The sequence below is a fragment of the Saccopteryx leptura genome, chromosome 4 (genome assembly GCF_036850995.1).
Source record: "Saccopteryx leptura isolate mSacLep1 chromosome 4, mSacLep1_pri_phased_curated, whole genome shotgun sequence".
NCBI lineage: Eukaryota > Metazoa > Chordata > Mammalia > Chiroptera > Emballonuridae > Saccopteryx > Saccopteryx leptura.
Window position 1 is genome coordinate 200,981,893 of NC_089506.1, and position 27,648 is coordinate 201,009,540.

At 46.3% G+C, this 27,648-nt stretch overlaps 1 protein-coding gene across 1 annotated transcript in view; it reads right to left on the reverse strand.

Moving 5' to 3' along the window:
• LOC136403608 (BOS complex subunit NOMO1) overlaps positions 1–27,648 on the reverse strand; it is a 55,283-nt gene that overhangs the window by 27,058 nt on the left and 577 nt on the right. The window contains exons 2-13 of the mRNA XM_066382544.1: positions 24,530–24,619; positions 21,671–21,716; positions 17,898–17,998; positions 16,557–16,663; positions 14,619–14,691; positions 12,724–12,876; positions 11,638–11,775; positions 11,231–11,320; positions 8,610–8,715; positions 8,269–8,419; positions 2,447–2,621; positions 273–414 (exon numbers count right to left, since the gene is read on the reverse strand). Of these exons, the coding sequence (XP_066238641.1) occupies positions 273–414; positions 2,447–2,621; positions 8,269–8,419; positions 8,610–8,715; positions 11,231–11,320; positions 11,638–11,775; positions 12,724–12,876; positions 14,619–14,691; positions 16,557–16,663; positions 17,898–17,998; positions 21,671–21,716; positions 24,530–24,619 (1,372 nt within the window). The remainder of the gene's footprint in view (positions 1–272; positions 415–2,446; positions 2,622–8,268; positions 8,420–8,609; positions 8,716–11,230; positions 11,321–11,637; positions 11,776–12,723; positions 12,877–14,618; positions 14,692–16,556; positions 16,664–17,897; positions 17,999–21,670; positions 21,717–24,529; positions 24,620–27,648) is intronic.

Below are 27,648 nucleotides of genomic sequence, written 5' to 3' on the forward strand. Positions count from 1 at the left end.
CTTTCAGAGACAGGAAGAAAAAAAGAGACCCACGTGTACTTTTGGAGCCTAAGGACTCTGCAGGAGAAACGTTTCTGCGGCTCGCTGTGGCAGTGGTTCCGAAAGGAACGGGTGCGATGGGAACGTCACACGATGGGAACGTCACACCCCGTGCCCAGGAGCAGCCTCTGCTTGCCTCCTCAATGCTGCCGGGGAGGAAAAGCTCACCAAACCAACCGCTACCCGCCTGCCTCTTTGTAACAGTCTGTTCTTGCTTTCAATGGACATCTTACCCAAACAAGAGACTTTGCCAGAAACCGATGCCAAAAACTGTACAAAGGCCACGTCCATCACAGGCCTGTCCGTCACAGTGAGAGGAAACGTCTGGGGTTTCAATGTCAGCCCCGCTCTGGTCTCTGCCTCAGGAACCACCACCTGTGAACACAGGGCGACGCCAGCCACCATATCAGGGCCACTGCTCCCCCAGCCTGCAGGGCCCCAGGACATGCATCTGGGCCCAAGGCTCACGACCTTCTGAAGGACAAAGGTTCACTTCTAGGCTGAGTTATATAATCACAACAAATAGGCAAGCAGCCTGTGTGAAGGCAACACATTTCTAGTCAGATATCAAAAGCTCACGCCCAGCAGTGTCACGGGATGCACAGAAGCCTGCCGGGCGTAACTCCCCACAGAGACACGTGTCGTCCATCACGGCACACTGAACCCCAGACCCTTCTCCCGGCTTGCGCTCACGCAGGACATAAGCTATGAACTCGCAGACGCTGTGTGCATGCCCAACAGTGAAATCAGGCCATTTTCTTCTTCCTTGGCTTCTGTGGGCCTTTCTCAGGCTAACAAGAGGGATTAGGAGAGAAGGCAGTTTCATCCCTAATTGAGATGACATTTCAGAATTGCCCTTCCTTGCATACTTAAGTCCCTGATCATTATTCTTTTTTTTATTATTGATTTTGGGAGAGAGAGAAGGCAGAGAGAGTGAGAAGCAGCAACTCATAGTTGCATCACTGTAGTTGTTCACTGACTGCTTCACCAGGGGGCTCGAACCAAGCCAGTGACCCCTCACTCAAGCCAGGGACCTTTGGCCTCAAGCCAGTGACCTTGGAATCATGTCGATGATCCCACAATCAAGCCGATGACCCTGCACTCAAGCCGGCGACCTCAGGATTTCGAACCTGGGACCTCAATGTTTGAGGCCGATGCTATCCACTGCGCCACCACCAGTCAGGCCCTAATCATTCTGAAAGGGCTTCCAAAGGCTTGTTAATGTAGCCAACTTTGCAAGACGCTGCTGTCTAGTAGACGAGCTGTCAGCCCACACAGCACACTGTGTGATGGAAGCAGGAAGACCACTGCTCTCCACCCTGTGTCCTCAGAGGGAGATCCCAGTTGCCCTAGAGGAGAGCAAACTTCCTGGCCTCACTTGCTCTTTCTCAGGGAGGAGGAGCAGCCACTGACTTGATGGGTAAGGGTCTGAGATTCACTGAGCCACGGTCTTCCCCGTGGGCGGGGCCCCGCACTGAACAGCACAGTGGGCTGGCCTCCGCTTGTCTGTCTCCTGCCCGCCAGCCTCAGCTGTGCTCAGGCCTTCACCCTCACGGGAAGCCCAAGGGCCAGAGTCTCCCCAGCTCCTCTACCTGCCTGGACAGAGAAACCAGAGGTCCCTGCCCAGCAGCTCCGCTTCCAGGAGAGGCAGGAAAGGGCCTCATGTTCCAGAAGCCACGCACTATGGAAGCTACTAAGCTGCCATCAATAAAGAGTTCATGTTCATTTCCTTAGGGACCCGTGGGTATCCTGCAGCAGCCACAACCTGAGAAGGTGGAGGCATGACTGGCAGCCTGATACTAACCCCTAATAAGCATCACACTGGAAAAGAGAAAGGCCTGTTGCATCGTTTTTAAACTGGCTGCTTGTCTGCTCTACTAACAGTGCCATGCAGAAATGTGAAGACTTCAAAAGAAGAATTTGGGAATGGAAATGCTCCTTCTCTAACCTTTTTGGCTAATAATAACCCTTTAAAAAAAATCATTGCTGCCTGACCAGGTGGTGGCGCAGTGGATAGAGCATCGGACTGGGATGAGGAAGGACCCAGGTTTGAGACCCCGAGGTCGCCAGCTTGAGCGCGGGCTCATCTGGTTTGAGCAAAGCTCACCAGCTTGGACCCAAGGTCACTGGCTCGAGCAAGGGGTTGCTCGGTCTGCTGAAGGCCCGTGGTCAGGACACATGTGAGAAAGCAATCAATGAACAACAAAGGTGTTGCAATGCGCAATGAAAAACTACTGATTGATGCTTCTCATCTCTCTCCATTCCTGTCTGTCTGTCCCTGTCTAGCCCTCTCTCTGACTCACTCTCTGTCTCTGTAAAAAATAAATAAATAAATAAATAAATAAAAATTTAAAAAAAGTCACTATTCTTTTTTCAAATATCTTAAATGGAACAAAGTTCATCATACCTGGACTTTGTAGTTCCCTGGTTTTGCTTTAAAACAAAACGATCCATGAGCATCCGTCTCCACGGTGACCAAAGACTTGTCCTTGTCTTGAGATGACAGGACAACTTTGTATTTACTCATCTGCTTGACAGTGTCAGGGAAGCGAATGATTGATATCTGGCCACAGACACTGAACCTGCAACAAGGGGACCATTCATTCCAGCATGAGAACTCAATTACGACAGGAAAGGTGCTTATCAGCCACAATTACGTGTCCGTCTCCCAGCCTGGCTCTGAGACTAGTTCAATTTTAACAGACAGGAATGCGGCTCAGATGGCTCCCATCTTAAAAGCAACCTTTGGAAAGATGAGACCTCTCTCTGAGGCTGGGAAAAGGCAGAGCGGGAACGGGCTGTGTGTGTGTTCTGGGTGACATCTGGCAGTCCCCCACTGTGGAAGTGATTTTCAGAAAATCTGTAGATGATAAAAAAATGTTTCAGGTAATTGAACCGTTGACAGTGGAGCAGCCTCAGGCTGAGAATGTGGGCGAGTAGTGCTTAAAAGCAAGAGCCGTAAGCTGCCTACAAGTGTGGCATTCCCAGGCCATAAAGCAAGGCAGAGTGAGCAGAGACACCTTCCTCGCCTGGGACTGCATATAACACGTGGCGAGGAAGAGCAATCTGGGAGGTCTGAACAGAAAAGGTAATTAAGGTAAAAAAAAAAATGCAAAGCTAAAGCGGAACTCCTTAGGATCTAGGAGCCAGAAAAGCAACTTATCGACAAGCCCCATTACGGTAATGACTCAGACTGGAGACACCTGAGCAGTGGGTAAAGTGCTCCAAAGTGTGTCTCAGGAGGCACACGCAAGGCACAGCCACTCCCTGAGAAAGACCAACACAGACCATCACCCTCAGTGACAGCCCTCATTTTCCTGCCGGTTGGTACGTTAGAGTACATACAATAAGACACCACAGCCGACGGCCACAATTATTCCCTCACGGACTGAAGGTCGGCTTTTCTAATCTTAAAGCATCGTTTTAGATAGAAATCAGTTGTCGATTTTGACAGAAAGATAATAAAGTGTTGGATTCAACATCAGATAATTGTGGATACACTGAATGATGGAAGACCTACTCCTCCGCAAATAAAAATAGCAGAAGGGACAACGAAGTGGTGGACGACTGTGTGTGGAATCGGGAACGATACCCAGCAGGCATTTCCTAGTGGCTGGTGGTGGACGACTGTGTGTGTGGAATCGGGAACGATACCAAGCAGGCATTTCCTAGTGGCTGGTGGTGGACTCCTGTGTGTGTGGAATCGGGAACGATACCCAGCAGGCATTTCCTAGTGGCTGGTGGTGGACGACTGTGTGTGGAATCGGGGACGATACCCAGCAGGCATGTCCTAGTGGCTGGTGGTGGACTACTGTGTGTGTGGAATCGGGAACGATACCAAGCAGGCATTTCCTAGTGGCTGGTGGTGGATGACTGTGTGTGTGGAATCGGGAACGATACCAAGCAGGCATTTCCTAGTGGCTGGTGGTGGACTACTGTGTGTGTGGAATCGGGAACGACACCAAGCAGGATTTCCTAGTGGCTGGTGGTGGACGACTGTGTGTGGAATCGGGAACGATACCAAGCAGGCATTTCCTAGTGGCTGGTGGTGGATGACTGTGTGTGTGGAATCGGGAACGACACCAAGCAGGCATTTCCTAGTGGCTGGTGGTGGACGACTGTGTGTGTGGAATCGGGAACAACACCAAGCAGGCACTTCCTAGTGGCTGGTGGTGGACGACTGTGTGTATGGAATCGGGAACGATACCAAGCAGGCATTTCCTAGCGGCTGGTGGTGGACGACTGTGTGTGTGGAATCGGGAACGATACCAAGCAGGCATTTCCTAGTGGCTGGTGGTGGACGACTGTGTGTATGGAATCGGGAACGATACCAAGCAGGCATTTCCTAGCGGCTGGTGGTGGACGACTGTGTGTGTGGAATCGGGAACAACACCAAGCAGGCACTTCCTAGCGGCTGGTGGTGGACGACTGTGTGTGTGGAATCGGGAACGATACCAAGCAGGCATTTCCTAGTGGCTGGTGGTGGACGACTGTGTGTGTGGAATAGGGAACAATACCAAGCAGGCATTTCCTAGCGGCTGGTGGTGGACGACTGTGTGTGTGGAATCGGGAACAACACCAAGCAGGCACTTCCTAGTGGCTGGTGGTGGACGACTGTGTGTGTGGAATCGGGAACGACACCAAGCAGGCATTTCCTAGTGGCTGGTGGTGGATGACTGTGTGTGTGGAATCGGGAACGATACCAAGCAGGCATTTCCTAGTGGCTGGTGGTGGACGACTGTGTGTGTGGAATCGGGAACGATACCCAGCAGGCATTTCCTAGTGGCTGGTGGTGGACGACTGTGTGTGTGGAATCGGGAACGATACCCAGCAGGCATTTCCTAGTGGCTGGCCGGCCACCCGAGCCCACAGTCTAGTGTGGGGCCCACCGCCAGGGCCCACAGGCCAGGTCCCGCCAGCCACGTCTTTTTGTATGGACCCGAGCTAAGGATGGGTCTTACACTTTTATTTTCACATCTATAAAGGGATAAAATGGAAAAAAAAATCAAAAGACTATTTTGTGACACATTAAAAATATATGAAATTCAAACTTCAGTTTTATTCAAACAAAGCCATACCTACTCATTTAGGAATTTTCTCTTTTTTTTCTATTTTTTGATGTGTTTATTTTTTTGATTTTTTAGAAAGAGAGGAAGGAATAAAGAGAAAGAGAGAGGAACATCAATGCATTCCTGCATGTGCCCTGACCAGGGATCAAACCAACAACCTCTGTGCTTCCCGACAACTCTCTAACCAGCTGAGCCATCTGGCTAAGGCTTCTTTTAGGAATTTTCTATGGCACGTTCCATCATAGAGACCGTAACGCCCATGAAGCATCAAATGCTTATTCTCTGGCCCTGTAGAGAAAGAGTGTGCAGCTGCCGATGCAGAGGAAAAGGTAAGCGCTTTGGCTCTCAGGCTCCCCTGCTGCGCACTTGCAAGAAGAAAGGGACAAGAGGACATCGGGAGATGACTCTTAAGACCGTCCATGTCTCCTGATTCCTGTCCACGTCGGGGGGAAATGTCACCTTATTTGTTCTAAACAGAAGCTCCCTGCCTCTCTAACTTTTAAATATTCTAAGCATAAGATCTGTTTTAACTCACATTCCTAATTAAAGAGGTGTCCACATTGTATGTCAACTATAATTAAAAATTAAATTCTTTAAAAAGAGAAATGTCCAGTTACCTTAAATCTCAACTGTATATTGGTTTAGTTTAGAAAAATAAACTAAAAAAAAACAAAAAACCCACAACTGTTAGGAGAGTATTTGTTATATTTAAGCCTTTAAAAATTGATTTCTGTCAATAAATTCTTTCAGCAGGGCTTAATAACTTATGGATAGAAATTGGTCATTTTGATGCATTGGGAGATAACTATATCTTTATAGTCATTTGGACAGAACTCAAAGAGTTTGTTTTTTCAAATAAATTGAGATATTTTTAAAGTAACAAACAGCAATGAATCAAAAGGCAAATGTGCTGGGTTGGCCCAGAAGGAAAATGAATTTTTCCAAAGATACTCAACAAATGTTTTTCTTCCCTGGACTCAAATGTTCCACTTTAAAGACAACAAATCTAAATCTATTTCCCCATCTCTGTGAACAGCACTTCCTCCATCTTATTCGAGTGTTCAAGTAAGATGCCCAGGACCTGTGGATTCTCTCTCCACACTGCCTGTCACTCTGCTTCTCACCCTCTCCCCGCCAGCACCAGGCCCCAGGCCCCAGCGTATCTCCTCAGACAAATGTCGCCTCCTGTCTAGTCCCTCCATTACAGACTCTGCCTTCCCTCTGATCCACGCTCCACAGCAGCCAGGGGAAAAAGCTTTCTAAAATGACCTGATCCACATCGCTCACTTGCTGAAAACTCCACAGCTTCCCAGTGCCCTTGGGGCAAAGCCCATCTCCACAAGCTGGCCCGAGGTCACAGAGCTGTCCTCCCTCAGCCACTGCCCCAGCCTGCGGGCTGTCTTTCATGGAGCTCCCTTCTCTCCCGTCCAGGCCTGGGACCACGCTGTTCCCTCTACCTGGGAAGTTCTTCACCTCGCTAACTTTTAGTCCTCCAGAAGGTCTCTGTGACCCAGAGAGGGCTTCCATAGCTCCCAATTTACATAAGTCCTCTCGAGCACCTGGTCTCTCCTGGGTGCAACACCTACCCTAACTGAGAACCCCAAACGCACGCACCTGGGGTCTGTCTGCCAGGACGACCAAGTCCTGCCTTTGGAATGTTAGGTTTCACTGCTGTACCCCCAGCACTTACGTCAGTGCCTCACCCAGCGTAGCTGTTCCAAAACCTTTATGGGGTGGGGGGGACTGAAGTCCAAGAATCATCTTCTGAGGCTCCGTGACAGAGACACAGTCCTGTTCCACGGGTGACGTGCTTCCTGATGTCCCATTCGACACTGAGCCCTGACCCTGACCCTGACCCTCCACCCGACTACAGAAAATGGTCACGGCAGCCGTCTCAGGGCACCAAGCCAACGGACTGTGTTTTCCCAGTTCAGTTTGCCAGACCTGCCTGCCCGGCAGGCACTACTCATCCCTGAAACCCACCAGAACCCCCTCAAACGCCAGCACCTCATCTTGTCCACTGATTCCCCAACTCTACCTGCTCCTACACATTCAAGGTTCTGGCTGCCACCTGCAGCCAAATCTTCAGCATTTACCATCAATCTGAGACTCTATTGGAGAGCGCCACCTAGTGGTCCAACAGACCCCAAAACTGAATGTTCATCATCTAACTGGCTCCTCTCCCTGCCCACAGCCCCTGCCCCACCACAGTCATCCTGTCCCTCAAAGTGGGAGCCCCTAAATATTCTTCCCATCTGTCCTTGACTTCCCTATAAGGCAAGCTCTCACCAACTGCCTTTTCAGGCCTCCTGTCCCCTTCAAAGCCATCCCTCACCATGCTGCCAGACGGCCTCGCTGAATACACAAGTCTAACCACGTGACCACCACACTCCCACGTTCACCGGCCCCGTGACTCCAGTGGAGAAGGCCCTGTTCTTCCACTGGGGTGTGAAGGGGCTGCCCACCCTTTGCCTGCCCAGCACCCCCGTGCTAGCAACACCGAACTTTACACTGCTGGCCGCACCTGTGCTCAGCAGCTGACACCGCTGTCCACGCTGCCTCGCTCCAAGCAGATGGCCCCTCTTCTTTTAGGTTACTGTCTGTTGAGCACCTATTTCTGGCTCAAGACAGACGGCATCGTCTGCCTTCCACAGGTTACACAGGGTGTGAGGAAGATCTGCGATCTGACTCCCAGGCCTGGGTTCTCTGCACCACACATTAGCCGATAAAACTCCATCAATTCAACCCCCGGATGTCCCATCACATACAATAAATACAACAGAGCAGGGATAACCATGACAATGGCTCAGAGTACCTTACAACAAACTTTCTCAACCAACTATCACATCTTCCAAAGTCCAAGAACTGAGCCAAGGAAGCTCCCACAGATGTGAAGTCAGACACAAAAGATCCTCTCACTTAAATGCATTTAACTCTGGAGCAAGATCTTTTTTTTTTAAGCATCCAACCTGTAAAGTACCTTCCGCTGGTAAGACTTAGCACGGATCTTTCTAAAGGAGGCAGCCTGACTCTCTCGGCAGGTGCCCGTGACTGAGCGCGGCTCCTGGGCAGAAACACACAGTCAGATGGAAGGTGCCTCTGCTCATCGCTGGCTGTGACGTAAGCACGGTGCTCCCAGACCCCAACGTGATCACCTTACCCCATGGCAATGATGTCAGCCAGCTGAGGTGTGTTGGGTGCGATTTTGATGGTGACAGTTTCGAAGTAGAGGTGCTCCTTCTGCGCGTAGATGGTGTACGTGCCAGTCGTGATGTTCTCCAGGCGGAATGAGCCGTCAGCCTTTGTTTTGACTGTAGAACAAACATGCCAACAAAAGATGAGCCAAAGCGGAACTGCACAGCCCTCCCAATGCACAGAATACATGAGACAAAAAGCTGGTGTACTTTCACAGGGTCGTTAAGATTTGTTTCATTTCCACTTGTCCCTGTGATCAAAAACTAGCAGCGGCAAACAGCCGCAGGGGCCAACATGTCTGCCTACCTTTGATCTGGTTATTCAGAGTGACCAGTGCCTCCGGAACACCTTCTCCTTCGGGCCCATTCAGGACCCTCCCGGTGACAGAGAATCCCATGACATGGAACACGGGCTAGAAGATGAAGAACAGGGAGAAGGTTCTCGTGCTTGAGCTGCAAAAGCCTTTGTGCCACTCACGCCGCCGCTCAGCCCCTCTGCCCACACTGGCTCCTCCCCGCCCCGCACACCAGCCGGCTCCCTCCCGACTCCCCAGACACGTGCTTGCCCACTGGCAGCACGCCCCCCACGTCTGTCTTCCTTCTTGTATTCCCAACACATTGATGTATGTCAGACGGTCAAATCAAACGGACCTATGGATTTGCTTGCCCAGTTAAAGATCATCGAGTCGGACCAAGAGGCTCCCTCCCCTTGGTCCTTTCCTGCCTCCTCCCCTGCAGACGCCCCCATGTTGGTGAGCCATGCCGTCCTCCAGTCTCCCAAGCTTAAACCCGAGGATCACCACGGACTCCCCCACGCTCCAACATCAGTTAGTCCCGTGGATGCCACCTCAGCAAGGTCTCCCAAGCCCTCCGCCTCTTTCCATCACAACCTGAAGTTAAGTCGGCACTTAACTCCACCTAGACCACCTCACTCAACCCCAGCTGTTGCACTGACCGCAGGTCTCGGCCTGGTTCCTGTGCCTGCTCTCCCCACTCCGGATGCCAGGGCTGTGCCCTCTCTGCAGTCACCATGTTCCAGCCACACAGGCCCTGGTTCCTCAGGGTGACCCCCCAAGTACACCACATGCATTCCCCACATGGGGCTTCTACACCAGCTACTCGCTCAGCCTGGTTTCAGTTCAAACCATCACCACCTCTGAGAAGCTTTCCCTGACTACCCTATCTCAGTAGTCCCTGCCTCCCACCCCAGCCAGTCACTGTACATCACATGAACCTATTTTATGAGCTTAATCAAAAACATGACCAATATCTGAAATGTCCTTGTTTGATTTCTCATAGTTTTTCTACCTCCCATTAGAATGTAAGGTCCATAAAGACAGGGATCTTTTCTGTCTTAGTCACATGGTACACAGAAGGCACTCAGTAAGTAACTCCTGAATGCATGAATGAATGAATGAATGAATGCATATATGCCGCAGCACTGGATCCTTCTGAAAAGATGTGGTTCGTTCGCTTATTAATCCACATATCCACTCAACACTTTTCTTAGGTACCTCCGATGTGCCAGGCACTAAATCACATGTGAGGAATATAGTGAAGAATAATAAGACTGACCTCATGTAGCTACAGGCCCCCTCACTCCTGAAATTCCCTTCATCTCTCTGTTCAAATACTTGCACTTGGTCATGATCTAGAACGTCTTCCCCACTCACCTGCTCCCGCTCTTCGCTGCAAGCCCCCTGAAGCGCGTGAGGACTTCATCTTCTCACCCTCTAATGCCCCCTTGGGGGCACAGCACAACAGTCAAATGCTTTACTGGGTCTCACAAAGCACAGTCAGACCCCACTGAGCATGTCACCTAACCACTAGTGCCTACCAGTTTAAGCTATGGAACACAGCACTTTCAAATGGAACATTAAAAGAAAACGATTAAATTCTCATTTTTCCAATAACTGTAACACTGGGTGGTCTGTTTAGGAAAGACTGTTATTTTCTTTGGGGATTTGCTCTATCTAGCTAATCTGCTACAATAACCATTCTCAAGTTCTGTAATTAAAGATATAAGTGTGATGAAAAACACATTTACCATCCATTCTGGGGTCTGGGGAGTTTACTCGGCCGCCTGTCACTCCATCCATTCCCATCACCGTGGTCCTTGCTCTATCAGCTCTCACCCGGCCCCTTGCTTCCACCTGGCCCCCTGGGGACTCTTCTCAGCAAGGCAGCGCAGGAGCCATACTTCTCCTCTGCTCAGAACCTCATCCAGAGTGGGGCCACCTGTCACCCCGAGCGGCCCGCCAGGCCCTGCAGAATCCGCCCCATTGTCTGCCCCACTCTCCCCTCTTCCTCCCTCCCGCCATTCCAGCCACCCTGGCCTCCTGGGCTCCCCCGACTTTCTCAGCCGCAGAACCTTAGCACCTGCCTCGCCCCCTCTGCCTTAAAGCACCCTCCCCACAGATGGAAGCACAGTCAACCGTCTCTGCCCTTTCAGGGCGCTGCTGAAGTGTCCCCTTCACAGTGAGGACTCCCCAAGAACACCCTGTAAGACTGCAACCCTTCTCAACCTTAAAACCACCATCTTCTTTTTTGCTTTACTTTTCTGGAGAACACGTATCAACTTCTAATATACTTTCTAATTTCCTTAAGTGTATTCTTTTCTGGCATTGAACATAAATCCCATACAACAGGAATTTTTGCTCTTTTTGGTCACTGCTATAAGCCCACCCCTAGAAAACTACCTGAATGCATGTCACTGGGACACAATAAACATGTTTCCCTGAATGAGGCAGATGTACCTAGGGCTCCAATTCTCTAAGATAAAGATATATAAGGGGCTGAGGTATCTAGTGGATTCCAGCTAAACAGGAAGAGTACAAGATTCTGGGTTTTCCAACAGCCCATCTAGATAAAATACTGATTTTTTTTTCCCTTAAAGATGTTTGCAATACCTGTCCCTCCGGGTCTTACCTCAATTTTCAGGCTGTCATGTTCCACTGTAAAGTCAAGTCTGGAAGGAGCAACATCAAAGGTAATCCTCTCCCCTCTATAGAATGGAATCTGGAAGGAAGAGTCTGTTCATTATTAAGAGCCAATAATTTGATTCAACCATCAATATTAATAATTGACCTGGCCACCTACGAATGACGAGGGGTTTAAGGCAGGCCAAGGGAAACGATCATAACTGTGCCGACTCTGAAAGAGCAAGGCCTGCATTGCTGCAGCCTTTCCAGGTCAGAGTCTCATCCTAAGTAACTGCTAAATAAAATGTCACAAAACCGCGGGCCAACTATTCAGTCCTTAACGCCCAATGGCATCGACACTTCCCGCACTGTAAGAGTCCCAAACAAAAACAGAACGGAAATGGCTCCACTCACCACAGTATAGCCCCCACTCGGCAAAGAATAGAAGGAGAAAGAGCCGTCTTCTTTGGAGACCGTGTAGCACAAATAGACCAGGCTCTCGTCTTGGGGCTGGAACCCGGGCACGGGTGCGACGCTGCAGCCCAGGACATCCTATGCCAGGAAAAACAAAACATGACCTGCTTTTCCACTTACAGGTTCTGATTATCATCAAACGGCCACACTATAGGAAAACTTTCCTAAGTTTTATTTCTCAAAATATGTATTTCTGAAATCTAGGATGTAATAGAGATAAAAGAAACAAAAATCTTTACATTCAAGTTAAAAATGGCAGTCTTGGAAAAAAGACACAATCATCCTTCTCTACGATGGGTCAGACAAGAAAAGGGAGCTCGGGAGGGCAAAGACACGGGCCCAGTCTGACCTGTGGTGGCGCAGTGGATAAAGCATCGACCTGGAATGCTGAGGTCACTGGTTCAAGACCCTGGGCTTGCCTGGTCAAGGCACATACAAGAAGCAACTATAAGACTGGCCCAAAGTCACAGAGCCAGTAAGACACAGTGCTGGCTGAAATGGGTCTGACTGATTTTTCAAAACCTATGCACTTTACACCAAACACCACCACCTTCTAGTGTAGACAGCCAATGTCATGTAAGTCAACCAAGAAACACAATGTTCTTAACTGTTGAGACTATAAACCAACCTGACTGCATTTTTTTTTTTTTTTTTTACAGAGACAGAGAGTCAGAGAGAGGATAGACAGGGACAGACAGACAGGAACGGAGATAGATAAGAAGCATCAATCATCAGTTTTTTGTTGCGACACCTTAGTTGCTTATTGATTGCTTTCTCATATGTGCCTTGACCGCGGGCCTTCAGCAGACCGAGTAACCCCTTGCTCGAACCAGCAACCTTGGGTCCAAGCTGGTGAGCTTTGCTCAAACCAGATGAGCCCGCGCTCAAGCTGGCGACCTCGGGGTCTCGAACCTGGGTCCTCTGCATCCCAGACCAACGCTCTATCCACTGCACCACCGCCTGGTCAGGCTTGACTGCATTTTAAACAGTACATTCGCAGTCTCTTTTTCACTTTTCTTCCCTTACCTCTTTGCTTACTAACGAAGAAAAAAGAAGAAACTTCACTCCCCTCATGGGCTCCCCATCACTGCGGACAGAGCCAGACACGTTGTAGCCGGCCACCACCAGGGGACTCACGGCGTTGGCATTGGAGTTGGTCACCCGCACAGTGGTGCTTGCCTACAAGAGAAGAGTTGAACTTCCACAAAAGGAAACACTCACAAAGTGACTAAGAACATGTAGACACGCTTAAGCTACAATATTAACTCGGAAAACAGTAACACGTAAAATCCCATCAGTAGTGCGATCACTATTTCTTCATGCGCGAAATGTAATTGAAATAAATATGGCAAAATGTAGGTGATGATAATTTCACCCATATGATGTTGTTTTATTTCTTTTACACTTTTTTACCTCCCAAATTTTCTGTTTTCACTCCTTTACTCTGTCCGTTTCAATGTTTTAAAATGAGCATGCCCTGCTTTTTCCTGTGTTTAATAGTATATATGCATATATTTTTAAATCTACAGTACAAGTTATATGGAGAAAAGTACACACATGCTAAGTGCCCAGGACAGTGATTTTCACAAACTGAACACACCACGCAAACACTGTCAGAAACAGAACCGAACCAGCACCCGGAGCCCCACTCATGCTCACTTCTATCACTACCCCACCAGGGGGCACCATCGTTCTGACTTTTCACAGCATGCTTTACTTTGAAACACAATTTTATATTAATAGACTTAAATTCCTTTATGCATACTAGCAATGCAAGCCTTAAAATGTATTCTCTTTATAATGTGTAATCCGTTGAGTTTTAAATAAAATATTTTATAAATCCTGAAAACCAGAAGTCCTAGACAGTAATCTGATACATCTGGCCTGAACCCACGCCATCCATTATAACTGCACAAAGCCTACAGAGTAAAAAAATAGAAACACGGATTCTGATGCTTCTCAAGCAAGAATGAGACACAGACTCAGACTAATATTAAAGCTAATATGTCAAAATGTCCCTTAAGTTTTATTTAAATCCTCACATAGTATGCTTCTTTTTGAACTGTTATTATAAATTATTTCAAACAAAAAGATATGAGAAATACTCTGAAGAACACCTATACATGCTCTAACCAGCTAAAGATAAAGGACCAAAAACACGATCCAAGACCCTTGCATCTCCCCTTCTTCCTCCCTGTACAAACATCAGTATCTTAATTGACATAGTGTTTGCCGTTCCCACACATCTTTGTCATTTTCCTACACATGAACGTATCCATAACTGCTATCATGAGTGTTTTCAGTCCCTATACAAACAGGATCATATTTTCTTATCCTTCAGCAATTTGCCTTTTCCCTTCATCTTACGTTTTTAAATGTGGTCATATTGACGTATGTGGCTCTGACGCATTCATTATGGCTGACGTACAGAATTCGACTGTGTGATGAAATACAATCCATCCTCCTCTGAATGAACATTTAGGTTATTTACAAGATTTTGCTACTGCAAACAAAGCTGCCGTAAACATTCTTATACGTTCTCCTTGGGCTCATGTATGTTTATAGAATGTTAAGTATATTTACAGAATATTGTTTTTGACTGAAAAAGTACAACAAAAGAAATCTCATCAGGTCCTTCTGGTGTTGTTTGCGCTTAAAACTGCCATAGTTAGTAACAAAACTATTTCACGGCAGGAAGACAATATTTTCACCTGAAACTGAAACCAAGACAAGCAACGTCTGCTACAGGGAGTTTCACCTTATGAATACCACCAACTTCAGCGGCAGCACCGCTGCATCTTCATTTACTCCCAGAAAACCCATAACTCACTTCAGATACCGAACAGAAAACCCCTGTACCTGTCATCTGTCCCCAAACCAGCAAACTGTTGGCATACAAGAGACATAATAGAAACACTCACCTCTTTCAATGCCCAGGTTGGATGAGTTGCAAGGATTTCATAATCTCCAGGAAGAACTTTAAAGAATGCAAACCTAAGGAATACAAAATATCACTTAACTTACTCCCAACCTGAGTATTTCTAATTTTATGACTAATATGGGGAAGCACAAGAAAATAACGTTCGCATTATCACAAACTTGCCACCAGCTAGTTAAATGAGCATAAAATTTCATCCATCATTGTGCAAATCTATATCAAACAGGAAGTACTGAGCACTTACTGTGTGCAAGGATAGGTATTCTGGGTACTGACAGGAAAGACGGTTTCTGGCCTAAAAACCTGTCACCGTGTTTAGCAGGGATCAGCCATAGAACAGGCAAGTGAGTTTTAACAGAGGTGACAGGCATGGATAGGCAAGGAGAAGAGAAGTAATGTGTCCAAAGGCATAGAAATGGGGATGGAGGAGTCACATGTGAAAACAGAGAACAGACCCGACAGGCCAAGGCAGACACTAACCCAAGATCACGCTAATGACATCGGAGGGCAAAAGATAACAACCTCTGAATCCTATGCAAAAGGGTTTAGATCTGTTATCAGAAACAAATGTGACATTCTGGGCTCTTATGCAAAGCAACAGTGACAAAATCAGAAGCCAATGAAGATCATTCAAGTAGCTATAGACTAACCAAGACCAGAGTGAGAGGAGCTGAGGTTGGAAATGGAAGGATCCTGACACATTTAACCCTTTAAATCTGCAGGGCACCGGACAACAAGAGGGCCAGTTCTTACAGAACGAACTACAAAGGCATTTCCTTCCTCTGTGGTGGTCTTTTATTGTATCAAGCGTTGCCTATAGTAAGTGGATAAGGCTGGGCAATCATTTTGTGACAATAAAACTGAAAGTGCCACTGGATGTTAGTAAGATACAGTGTATACTTCACACTCGTGGTATCCTTGCTCTGCAAGTTACTGTCTTTGTTTAGTTAGTGCAGCTGAGAGTGATTCAGAAAGGTCAGGTCATTTTTCTCAGAGCCAAGGTCGACAGCAAACTACAGGCCTAGAAAAAATGAAAACCCCACACTCCTTCTATAGACTAGGGTTGGAGAGGCATCAATCAAATGGAAGGAAATGCTATTTCAACACTAATTTCAACAATCATCATTTAAAAATTGAATAACTTCCTGACAGACTCATTATAAACATCAATTCTGCAGCTTAGTCAATTTTGTATATTCAAGTAGTTAGTAATGATCTGAATGCTTTCAAAATTATCAGTTGGAACTATTCTGTATCAATCTTGGCACATCTGTTAACATTTACAACTCACTGATATAAATCCATTAAATGAATGCTTTAAATTTGACTCAACAAGGTTAATTAAGTAGTCATCAGGTCGAACTACAAAACAATTTTGATGTAATAGTCATAAAATGATTTGTAAAAATCATAATGGAGTTAAACCTATATTGAGTTAACAGCTATTAAACACATATGTCAGGCCAGAGTTTGAAACACTGATATAATATAATTTAATCTTCCCAATAACCTTAGGCGGTAGATTTCATGACTATCATTTATAAATGAGGAAATGGAGGCCCAGAGGCGTTAAGCAACTCACGCAGGTCAAACAGCTACTAAATGGGAGAATCAGGATTCAAACTCAGGCTGCCGGGCTCCAGAGTCAGTGCCAACCATTAAATGAAGGCCAACTATGTGCAGTAGGTGCTTGCTGGGCATTATCTCATATTTAGTAATCCCATCAACGCTAGCTGCCATGGGTCAAATGACTTCCATTTAACAGATGAAGAAATTGAGGCCCTGAGGGGCATGAATTTGTCTAAACTTCAGAAGCCAAAGGAGGATTTGAGCCCAAATCTCCCTACATCTGAAGCTCCCCTAGCCCCGGTCACACAGCCCCGCTCTAGCTACGAGGCAGGACGGCCCAAGCCCGACTCACTTTCCACCAGGCTGTGTCACCGTGGACTGGATCTTCACTTCGGGTCCGGTGCTTCTCAGAGACACCTGAACTCCAGCAGGACCCAGGGGCTGCCCTTTGCTGAGAACCTGTCATGGAGAGGGAACAGTAACAGATAATAGCACTTTGTCTCATTGACTCTAAGACCCACCAGTTAAAGATGCACAACTATTTTACAAAGGCTGTAGTACAGAGAAGATGCTCTTCTCTAACTGGAAACCCACCCATAAAGACGGCACAAAGGACGTCACTCCCAGTGTAAAGGGGAAGCAGCAGGCCGGCCGTGCAGAAAGGGACGGCAAGGAATCGTGTGCATCTCGGCCTCGATGCTGGACGGGGAGGGGGGGGGACACACTGTTCCCTGAGAATCTGTCCCTAGAAAAGGCCTCCCCTCGCACTTACACGCTAATAGCCTCTACTCTTCAAGAGGAAGAGTAGCAACCTAGATCTGGCCCCTAAACTATTGAGTTTCCAGATCTTCTTGAAGCTTATTTGTAGGTCTCATGTACAAAGTCCCCATGTTAAAAAATCCTGCTTTTCAATTTTTTTAATTGAATTTATTGGGGTACAGGTTTAGGTATGCAACTCAATAAAATATCATCTTCACACTGCCTTGTGTGCCCATCACCCCAAGCCAAGTCTCTTTTGCTCCCACTCACCCCCCACTCTGCCCACCCCCACCTATCCTCACCCCCTTTCCCTCTGGCTCCCACCACACCGCTGTCTATGTCTATATGTTTTATATATATTTATATATATGGGTCTTCTTTACTTAATTCCTTCACCTTCCATCACCTACTCTCCCAACCGCCCTCCCCTCTGGCAGCGTCAGTCTGTTCCATGTGTCCATTTCTCTGTGTCTGTTTTGTTTGTCAGTTTATTTGTTCATTAGATTCCACATATGAGTGAGATCATATGGTACTTGTCTTTCTCTGACTGGCTTATTTCACTTAGCAGAATAGTCTGCAGGTCCATCGATGCTGTCACAAAAGGTAAAGATTTCCTTCTTTTTTATGGTCATGTGGTATTCCATTATGTAAATGTACCACAGCTTTTTTATCTACTTGTTTACTGATGGGCACTTGGGCTGTTTCCAGATCTTTGCTCTGGCAAATAATGCTGCAGTGAACATGGGGGTGTGTATATTCTTTCAAATTAGTGTTTCTAGATTCTGAGGGCATATTCCCAGAAGTGGGATCACTGGGTCAAAAGGCAGTTCCATTTTCAATGCTTTGAGGAAAAAAGTCCTGCTTTTGTAAAGATAAGACTCAATGTATATACTACAGAGCAAACGTTAAAAATCACAAAGTTCTGAGGCCAAACCTTTCCGTTCACAGAGAAGCCCGTGAACACAAAGTTGATGTCCCCGCCCTTCGTGCAGATGTCACTGACGCCATCCACATAGAGCTCCACATTCGTCGGCTCTGAGCAATGAAGATGGGAACAGCATAAGACACAAGAGCAAGTTTAGTTCTGGGATAAGGTGAAACTGTCTAGATAAAATACATTTCATTGGGTAACTTTCATTTCATTTATTTTCAAGCACTTAATACATTTGCATCTTTGTTCAAAATCCAAAGATACAAAAGGCAGGCAGGGCAAATCTCCCTCCCACCCCTATTCCTTCCAGTGGTAGGCAAACTCATTAGTCAACAGAACCAAATATCAACAATATAACGATTGAAATTTCTTTTGAGAGCCAAATTTTTTAAACTTAAATTATCTTGTATAGGTAGGTACATTCCTTATCGAGGTAGCGCCCGCACGTGGTATTTTGTGGAAGAGCCACACTCAAGGGGCCAAAGAGCCGCATGTGGCTCGTGAGCTGCAGTTTGCCGACCACTGCAAAGCTTACACACTTGTTTTCCTGCCCCCAAAGGAACCAGTGTTTAGGGCAGGGGTCCCCAAACTACGGCCCGCGGGCCGCATGCAGCCCCCTGAAGCCATTTATCCGGCCCCCGCTGCACTTCCAGAAGGGGCACCTCTTTCATTGGTGGTCAGTGAGAGGAGCATAGTTCCCATTGAAATACTGGTCAGTTTGTTGATTTAAATTTACTTGTTCTTTATTTTAAATATTGTATTTGTTCCCGTTTTGGTTTTTTTTACTTTAAAATAAGATATGTGCAGTGTGCATAGGGATTTGTTCATAGTTTTTTTTATAGTCCGGCCCTCCAACGGTCTGAGGGACAGTGAACTGGCCCCCTGTATAAAAAGTTTGGGGACCCCTGGTTTAGGGTATAATATACTCTTATAACAGCCAGTCAGCCAAGCTGTATCTCAGAGTCCCATGGAAAATTCCACCAAACAGCTATATTCACCGAATGCCTACCCTAGGCCAGCCACTGAGCTAAGTGCATTTAATCCTCACAACTGGCTTAAGGGGTAGGCAGTAACATTTACAACTGATTGATGGATAAACTGAGGCACAGAAAGATTAATGGATCTCTCAAAGTCACAGCGCTTGTGAGTTAGAGTCCCAACTGAACCCCTAAAAATCTGGCTCCAGGTCGGTCCCCTGTCCAAACTACATGGGAACGGCCATACTAAAGCAGGGCCATAAACTCCAGTGCCCCCAGGCAACAAATGGGTAAGAGTAAGCAGGCAGGCCAAGAGGGGACCACAGGGCATGAAAGGGGAAGCCCTACTCAGCTGCCGTCAACCGCAGGCAGGCACGGGGCCTGGGGCTGCCGGAGCCTCCAACTTGTCAAGAAAAACTGCAAATCCCGATTATAGGTGACTTTTCAATATTAACTAATTCAATTTTTTTAAAAATGAAGTTGAGGTTTTAAAAGGTGAAGAAGAATGTGCAGTGATAATCAGAGAGAAAAAATGGGAAAAATCAAAAGAATTTTAGGCAAAGGGAAAATTACAAATGGACAGATGACTTGAACAAGCATCTCACAAAAGAGAATATCCAAATGGTCAATAAACATAAAAAAGTGTTCAAGCTCACTGACCATTAAGGAAATGCAAATTAAAGCCACAATGAGATACCACCATGTCCTCGCCAGAAATGACCAAGTTGGGAAGACTGGCCCGCCAAGCACTGGTGAGAACGCGGAGCACCTGGGGCCCTCACCCACGGCCGGCGGGGCAGAAGCTGCTCCGCTCACGTGCACGTGGGCCAGAGCCACTAGCGCTGAGCGTATAAAAATTCTGTCAACCACTTATTTCATTCCTGGTATATTCTCAACAGAAATGCAAACACGCATGCACCAAAAGATACGCACAAGTATGTTTGCAGGAGCACTATTCTTAGTGGCCAAAATAAGGAGGCAACCCATCAAAAGTAGAAGGGATAAGTCACTTTATATTCACCCAGCAAGAGAATTAAGTAACTAGAGCTACACATAATATGAATGAACCTCGTGAAAAATGTTGAGAGAGAGAAACCAAATACAAAAATGTTCCTTGCGTGGTTCCATTATATCAAGTTCAAAACAGAAAATAACGAATCTGTAAATTTAGGTCGGGGTGGTGGCCACCTGTGGGGTGGGTGAGGTGGAGCAGTTAATGGGTGTCAATGGGGGTGGATAAAGTCCCGTTTCACCATCTGGGTGGCAGTCACACACGTGAGCTCATTTGGTGAAAATTCCTCACTTTCCTGAAAGTATGTTATAATTCAGTTTTTAGAAAAAGCTTGTTGGCCCTGGCCGGTTGGCTCAGTGGTAGAGCGTCGGCCTGGCGTGCAGGAGTCCCAGGTTCGATTCCTGGCCAGGGCACACAGGAGAGGCGCCCATCTGCTTCTCCACCCCTCCCCCTCTCCTTCCTCTCTGTTTCTCTCTTCCCCTCCCGCAGCCAAGGCTCCATTGGAGCATAGTTGGCCCGGGCACTGAGGATGGCTCCATGGCCTCTGCCTCAGGCGCTAGAATGGCTCTGGTTGCAACAGAGCAACGCCCCAGATGGGCAAAGCATTGCCCTCTGGTGGGCATGCCGGGTGGATCCCGGTCAGGCACATGCGGGAGTCTGTCTGACTGCCTTCCTGTTTCCAACTTCAGAAAAATACAAAAAAAAAAAAGAAAAAGCTTGTCAAAAGAAAACGCACTGGCAGGAGGGAAGGGTCCACAGACACTCGGACTGGCTGCCAATCTGTCACCTCTACTTTAGCTGTCAGTGAGGCTGGTTTCCCCTCTGGCTTTCTGGAATGCACTGGCCATGGAGCCAAATCCGCTCCCTGGGTTTCCCTTTGCCTGTCATGATGGCAGGGACTCCATTCCTCCTTGTCTCACTCACAAGCCAGCCTGGCAAGAAACAGCCAGGGCCCCCACTCCCGCCCCCAGGCTACAGAACAGGGGTGGCACACATCCACTACACGCGAAAGCCAGCAGGCTCTCCTCTCCAAAGTCGTCGGCCAGGTCAGAGCAGAACCTCTCTTCGGAACCCAACCCCAGTCCCACCTCTCCAACTTTGCCAAAAGGCAGTGACTTTTTGCTAAAAGCTCAGGAATATTTTGAGCTTTCGTTTGTATATGCGCAGAAAGGCTGCTTTTCCGTCTCTACTAATTAATTGCTAACGATGTGCCAGCCACTCTGAACACACAAGCACTTTGGCTGATTAGTCCTCCAGGTCTCCTGTGAGGCAGGTGCTATTCCTCTCCTGAGCCCCGAGCAAGGAGAAGGACAGGGAACAGGGGAGGTGGCTCGTTCAAGGTCATCACAGAGCTGGTAAGGCCCAAAGCTGCCAGCTCCTCTGGTCTCTGGACTTTTATGTCAAATCTCACAATGTTTAACGTTACAAGTAACTCACTAAAAAAAAATAGTACTAACACTGAGGGAGCTAAGAGAGAAGCCATACTGGGGCAGGAACCAAGTCCCTGCTCCTGACCTCTATATATAACCCCACTGCCATTTAATGAATGAAACTGCAACAGAAGAGTTTCCTGAGAAAGTGAGAAAGGGACCAGCACAGACGTCTATTTTAAGAAAGATGACAAGAAACTGTAAGGCGGCTCTAAGGTAAATCCAATCTACTCTGATGCGACAAGGCAAGGGTTCCTCTTCTACACTAAAATTGAGTCCTTAATATTTTAGCAGTCCATGAACTCTGTCCACTTAAATTAACAGTCAGCACACAATCTGGTTGTTCGGTTAACTTACCAAAACTCCACCCTTGGGGAGGCTCAATCTTCAGAATAAAATCTCCCTAAGAGAGGGGGAAAAAAAGGAAAAGAATGAGAACCAATGACCCTTCAACTTGCTTAACTTAGTTTACTGCTATCACTTAATCTAGAACTTCCATACCGGAAATGAAATTCCAAGCATAAGTTGAAGCTGATCACCAGCAGTTCCCATCTAACCCATCCGAAAACATCACGCTGAAGCCCAAGAGAGAATTCTAAAGACACCAAAGTCAGCCACTCATTGTTTTTTGATCCCAGATATACCATTAGTAAATCTCCTATTAACCCACATGTGCCTGAGGTTGCTAGGGTCAGCACGCATCTTCAGGAACTAAATTCATTTCTTAAAATTAGATTTGACTCATACACCCTGGTTTCTTAATACTGTCTTAATAGTAAAAATAATAATAATAATAATAAATAAATAAATAAATAAAGATTTCAAGACCCAGCTACTCCACCTCTAAAATCAATCTTATATACAGGTTGTGGCAAAAGTAGGTTCGCAGTTGTGAGTACATGAATTCTTGTATTATTATTTATTAGTTATTGTCTTTTTTTTCCATACAAACAAGTGTAAACCTACTTTTGCCCTATCCTGTGTTGTGCATGAAGATGTAAGTTCAAGAATATTTGTTGTGCCTGACCAGGCAGTGGCACAGTGGATAGAGCATCGGACTGGGATGAGGAGGACCCGGGTTCGAGACCCCGAGGTCGCCAGCTTGAGCGCGGGTTCATCTGGTTTGAGCAAAGCTCACCAGCTTGGATCCAAGGTCACTGGCTTGAGCAAGGGGTTACTCGGTCTGCTGAAGGCCCACGGTCAAGGCACATATGAGAAAGCAATCAATGAACAACTAAGGTCGCAACAAAAAATTAATGATTGATGCTTCTCATCTCTCCCTGTTCCTGTCTGTCTGTCCCTTCTATCCCTCTCTATGTCTTTGTAAAAAAAAGAATATTTGTTGCACCACAATGAGATACCACCTCACACCAGTCAGAATGGTGCTCATCAACAAAACAACACAGAGTAAGTGCTGGCGAGGATGTGGAGAAAAGGGAGTCCTCCTGCACTGCTGGTGGGAATGCAGACTGGTGCAGCCACTGTGGAAAACAGTATGGAGATTCCTCAAAACATTAAAAATGGAACTGTCTTTTGACTCAGCTATCTCACTTTTAGGAATATACCCCAAGAACACCATAGAATGGCTCCAAAAGGAGAAATGCACCCCCGTGTTTATGGCAGCATTGTTCACAATAACAATGATCTGGAAACAGCCCAAGTGTCCATCAGTGGACGAGTGGATTAAAAAGCTGTGGTACATATACACAATGGAATACTATGGGGCCATGAAAAAGAAGAAAATCTTACCTTTTGTGACAACATGGATGGACCTGGAAACTATTATGTTAAGTGAAATAAGCCAGGCAGAATAAGTCAAAGAAAAATATCATATGACCTCACTCATTTGAGGAATCCAATGAACAATGAGAACTGAGGAACGGAATTGAGACAGAGGAGGGATCAAAGGGACCAGAGGAAAAGAGGACAGAGGGAAAGGGGAGGATAGGATGGGATAAACCTGAAGGGAAGGGGGGAGGGTGCTGTGGGGAGGGGGACAAGGGAGATGTTGAGGGGAATACGGGGGAGGAGGGATGCATTCAGGGCAACACTAGAATCTATGTAAACACAATAAATTAAAATCAATAAAATAAAAAGAACTTGCAGTAAAAATATTATGATTTTAAAGTTACAATATATGTCCAGTAATTCATTTATCAAAAAGAAATGTGAAAAAAAAAAAAAAGATTCCTAGGCAGAAAAATTAAATAGAAAAAAAAAGAATATTTGTTGCTATGTTGTATTAATAATTTTAAAAATTGGAAAAAGTCTCCGTCTATCAATAGAGTAATGGTTAAATAAATGACTGCTTTGGTCATGCTATGTGGCCATTGAAAAGAAGGCAGTCAATCTACACATGTTGTGTTGAAAGGTGCCAAGATATTACCATAGGGGGAAAAAAGCCAAATGCAGAGTCAGACCTATGATTTGACTCCATTTGTTTTAAAGTCAAAATCAAAACTATGTATATTGACTATTTTTGCAACTTGCTGTGAATCTGTATTTATTTCCTAGTAAACAGATGGAACATGGGGAAGATGGGGGGTAGAAGGACAAATATACACAGATACCCATCTAGGTGCACGCGTGTTCACATATGTCTATGTGTACGCACATGCCTGTGTATTCGCACGTCTCTGTGTAACTGTACACACAGAGAAAGCAGTCTGTGAGGATACACACAGAAACTTTTATCAAAGGTCATCACTGCAGCTGGGGATAAAAGATAACGTATACTTCTAAAGAGCTTAACTTTTTTTTTTTTCACAAAGTTCATAAATTCACATATTACTTGTATAAATTTTTTAAACAACATTTAAAGCTGCCTGTAAATGAGGCGTTCTGTTAAATCAGGGTTTTTCAAACCTGACACTACAGAGGTCTGTCTGTCCGGAGCAGTGTGGCGGGACGCTCAGCTTCCTTCCTGGCACTCACTCACTAGAGGGCTGGAGTACTCCCCCTTCCCTATGGGTGCAACAACCGGAAACGTCTCTAGGCACTGTCCACTGTCTCAGAGACCTTGAGAAACACTACAGTCAGTCAAACCCCTCCGAGAGCCGTCTCCTCCAGAATCTGGCCCAAACTGTCACATTCCACTTATGATTTACAAAACAGAGGAGCACTACTCCCGTGGGAAAGGCCGGCCCGCTGCTCAGCACAGCCCTGGGGGCCACACCAGTTCCCATTATAAAAGACTCTATTACTCAGTCCTCTTACCTTATCATACAAGGGGATCATAAAGTAACCATTGTTAGGGGCACAGTCTGTCTGGTATTTCAAAGTCCCATGCTTGGTGTACAGCTTTATCTAGAAAGAAAGGAAAGAGAAGTCATAATATTGCCTTTGAGAGTCAGCTATGTACATTATGCCTGAATGCATCTGATCAATGCATTTGCTGAAGACCTACCATAAGCTGCTATTAACACTGGGCATGCTGAGAGAGAGAAATAAGTACTTCCAAAATATGATCCTTTTCCAGATTAGAAACCATCTAAAGTCTACCCTCGACAGTTATATTTTTTAATGCTTTTTTTTTTATTTTAGTGACAGTTTCTAGGTTGTTTCTGGATCTAAAATTTTCAAACTTGCTGTTAGTAAGGTGCTTGTTAAATGCAATTCCTGAGCCCCACTTCTGTTTCTAAACTAGGAGTTCTGGGGTCAAGCCAAAGATCTGCATTACTAACCCCAAATGATTCCCAATAATTACAGTAACACTCATCTAAAAGCTTTTTTATTTTTCTCTTTTATTTTCATTCTCAGGACAAAAACATATTAAAAGACATTTCATATGTCCTCTCCTCAAAGACTCTCTAAAACTCTTGCATCCTGAGTATTCCCAGACACAAGCTGTTAACCCACTAAGATGCTCAAGTAACGTCTGAGTCTCCCACACACTGGGGGACCTTGGACAAGTCATTTGCCCTCCTGAGGTCCTTTGTTTCTTCACAGGTAAAAAGAGAGCCATTCCCCTTCATGATGGCTGACAGATTCGCACCAATATATATTAAGCACCTGGCACAGAGTATGGACTCAAAAAAAAATGTAGCCTGCACTACTATTTACTAAATTACTGTTTTGTATTACCAACATGTCTCTGAAGAAAAAAAGCAGTGTGATGTCAGGGCCAAGATTCAAAAAAGATTTCCTAAACCTACCTGCATGGATCAATCACTCTGAGCCTCAGTTTCTACATCTGTAAAAGGAAGCAATTGGATCTCAACTCTTAAATGTTAATGTGACCACGATACGGAAATGACAGTCGCCTCATACCAGCTAAGGAGATGTAAGAGGCAGCAAACTCACAACATACACACCTGGGAAAGGAACTGAGTTAAATTACACATGGACTGTAAGTGCCCCGTGGGTGTGACCCACCTTTCACTCCACAGTGCCTGCGATGAAGTCTTGTTTAGCGTAGGTACTCACTAAACATAAATTTAAAATAAATACTCAGTGACTCCGTTACAGACCGTGAAGGAAATCAGATGCACAAACTTAAAGCAGAGACTGAAAATTCAACTGTCTGGAGGGGTCAGGGAAGCAATGTCAACGGGCATGCATTTAAAGGGAGACAGATCACTATCATCCACAGTCAAGTTTGGTGGCCCTAAGATCAGCTGGTTTTCCAGAAAAATTGTCAAAGTATCAGCAACCAATATAATTTTTCTTCTCTAAAGATATTTTCCTCTTGTGTTCACTAAACTGCTATACCCCCACCCTGGACAGTTTCAGTACATGCAGAGGCTCAAGCAATAGTTACTAACTGAATGAATATAATGGAAAAACACAGAGAAGGGAAGAAGGCTGGAGAAGAGTCAAAGTAGTTTTAGTAGGAAACAGAAAATACAATCAAGAAATGATTGTGAAATATTGTGAATACCTGCATGTCTTCCATAAAGTACAGCTCAGGACACAGGGTGGCAATATATATTACACACGTGAAATGTCTGATTTCATCATCAGAAATTATGAAAGAATAAATGTGTCAGACCATCTGGACAGGCATCCCTGGGGCTCAAGGAACACCACTTCTTACCGGGTCACAATACCTGCCCTTTGCTCTTAAGGTCACTATTATGGTTGGGGTGGAAGTGCCTCTAACTGCCTTCGCTTTCCTCCCCGAGTCCCAGGAAACTACAAGCTACAACAACAGGGCTATCAGGCAGCTTCTGAAATGCCTGGAGTCCACACACCGGGAGGCAATCCAGGAGGTGGCACGGGGACCTAACTGACCCTCAGAGCCCTGCCACTGCCAGCGGGGTCAAGTCATTCGTTAAACACACCAACTTAGAAAAAATGGTGGAGAAGCCACAGACACAGGGGCCTTCAAGGTGACAACTGATTATCTCCCCTAGGAAATGACTGACACCAGGTTCTGCCACTTCTCTCACAACACCATCTTACAGGAACAGAAACGGACTCGGGGCAAAGCCAGGTCAAAGAACAACTGGGGTGTGGAATCTACTTCCTCTGTCCCATCCTCGCCGCCTTTGCAGAATACACCGGTTCACCCTTCACCACAGCCCTGGGGAGGCTCCGATGTGCTCTCAGGCAGTCCTTTCTTTATGGCATCTCTCAGTCTGTTCCTTTTTTCTCTTTCGAATCCCCTTCTCCTGACCCTTCATCAGTAACCTCCTTAAATAGAGGCCACAAAAAAACCTAAGGACAACCAATCACAAACAGCCAACTAGGATTCGGATCTAGCCAATTTGCTTGTGACCCATCTCTGTGTTTTTCCTCTCCCTTCTGTGGGGGGAGTGCTCCTAGCCAATTCTTGTTTGGTGTGGCAGGATTGAATCGCTTTTTGATCAAATAGACTTAAATTTAAAAAAAAAATAGAGGCCACCCCTCTTGGGAGTCCCTTTCCACCCACCCTGACAAGTGACCTTCTCTCCCTACCTCCTTTCCGTTCCTCCACGAAGCTTTCTGGGTCATGATCCCACTGGGATCACGATAAGCATCTAACTGAGAAGGCTTTGTAACTTAACAAAAGGCCTTCTGCACAAATCTCAAGTGTCATTCCAATAACTACCCAGTAAGGGAATCAGGGCAGCTCACCACTCTCCATTTTCAGAGAAAAAGGAGTCCCATGTGGGTAAGAAAAGGGGACCAGGGATCAAAAATACAGATTCCCAGCCCTAGAGATGCCAACAGAGAGCTACTGGGTCAGGATCTCCGGGATAGGAGTTGATGCTCTTCACAGGGATCCCAGTGGGTTAGGAGGGGTTTAGTGGATTAGAACTCTGGGGGGCTCTGAGTTGTGGGATTTGGGGGGTAAGACTCGTGGTCTCTAGGTTCTGGAATGTGGCTTTCGGGACGTCTGAGTTTCGAGGATC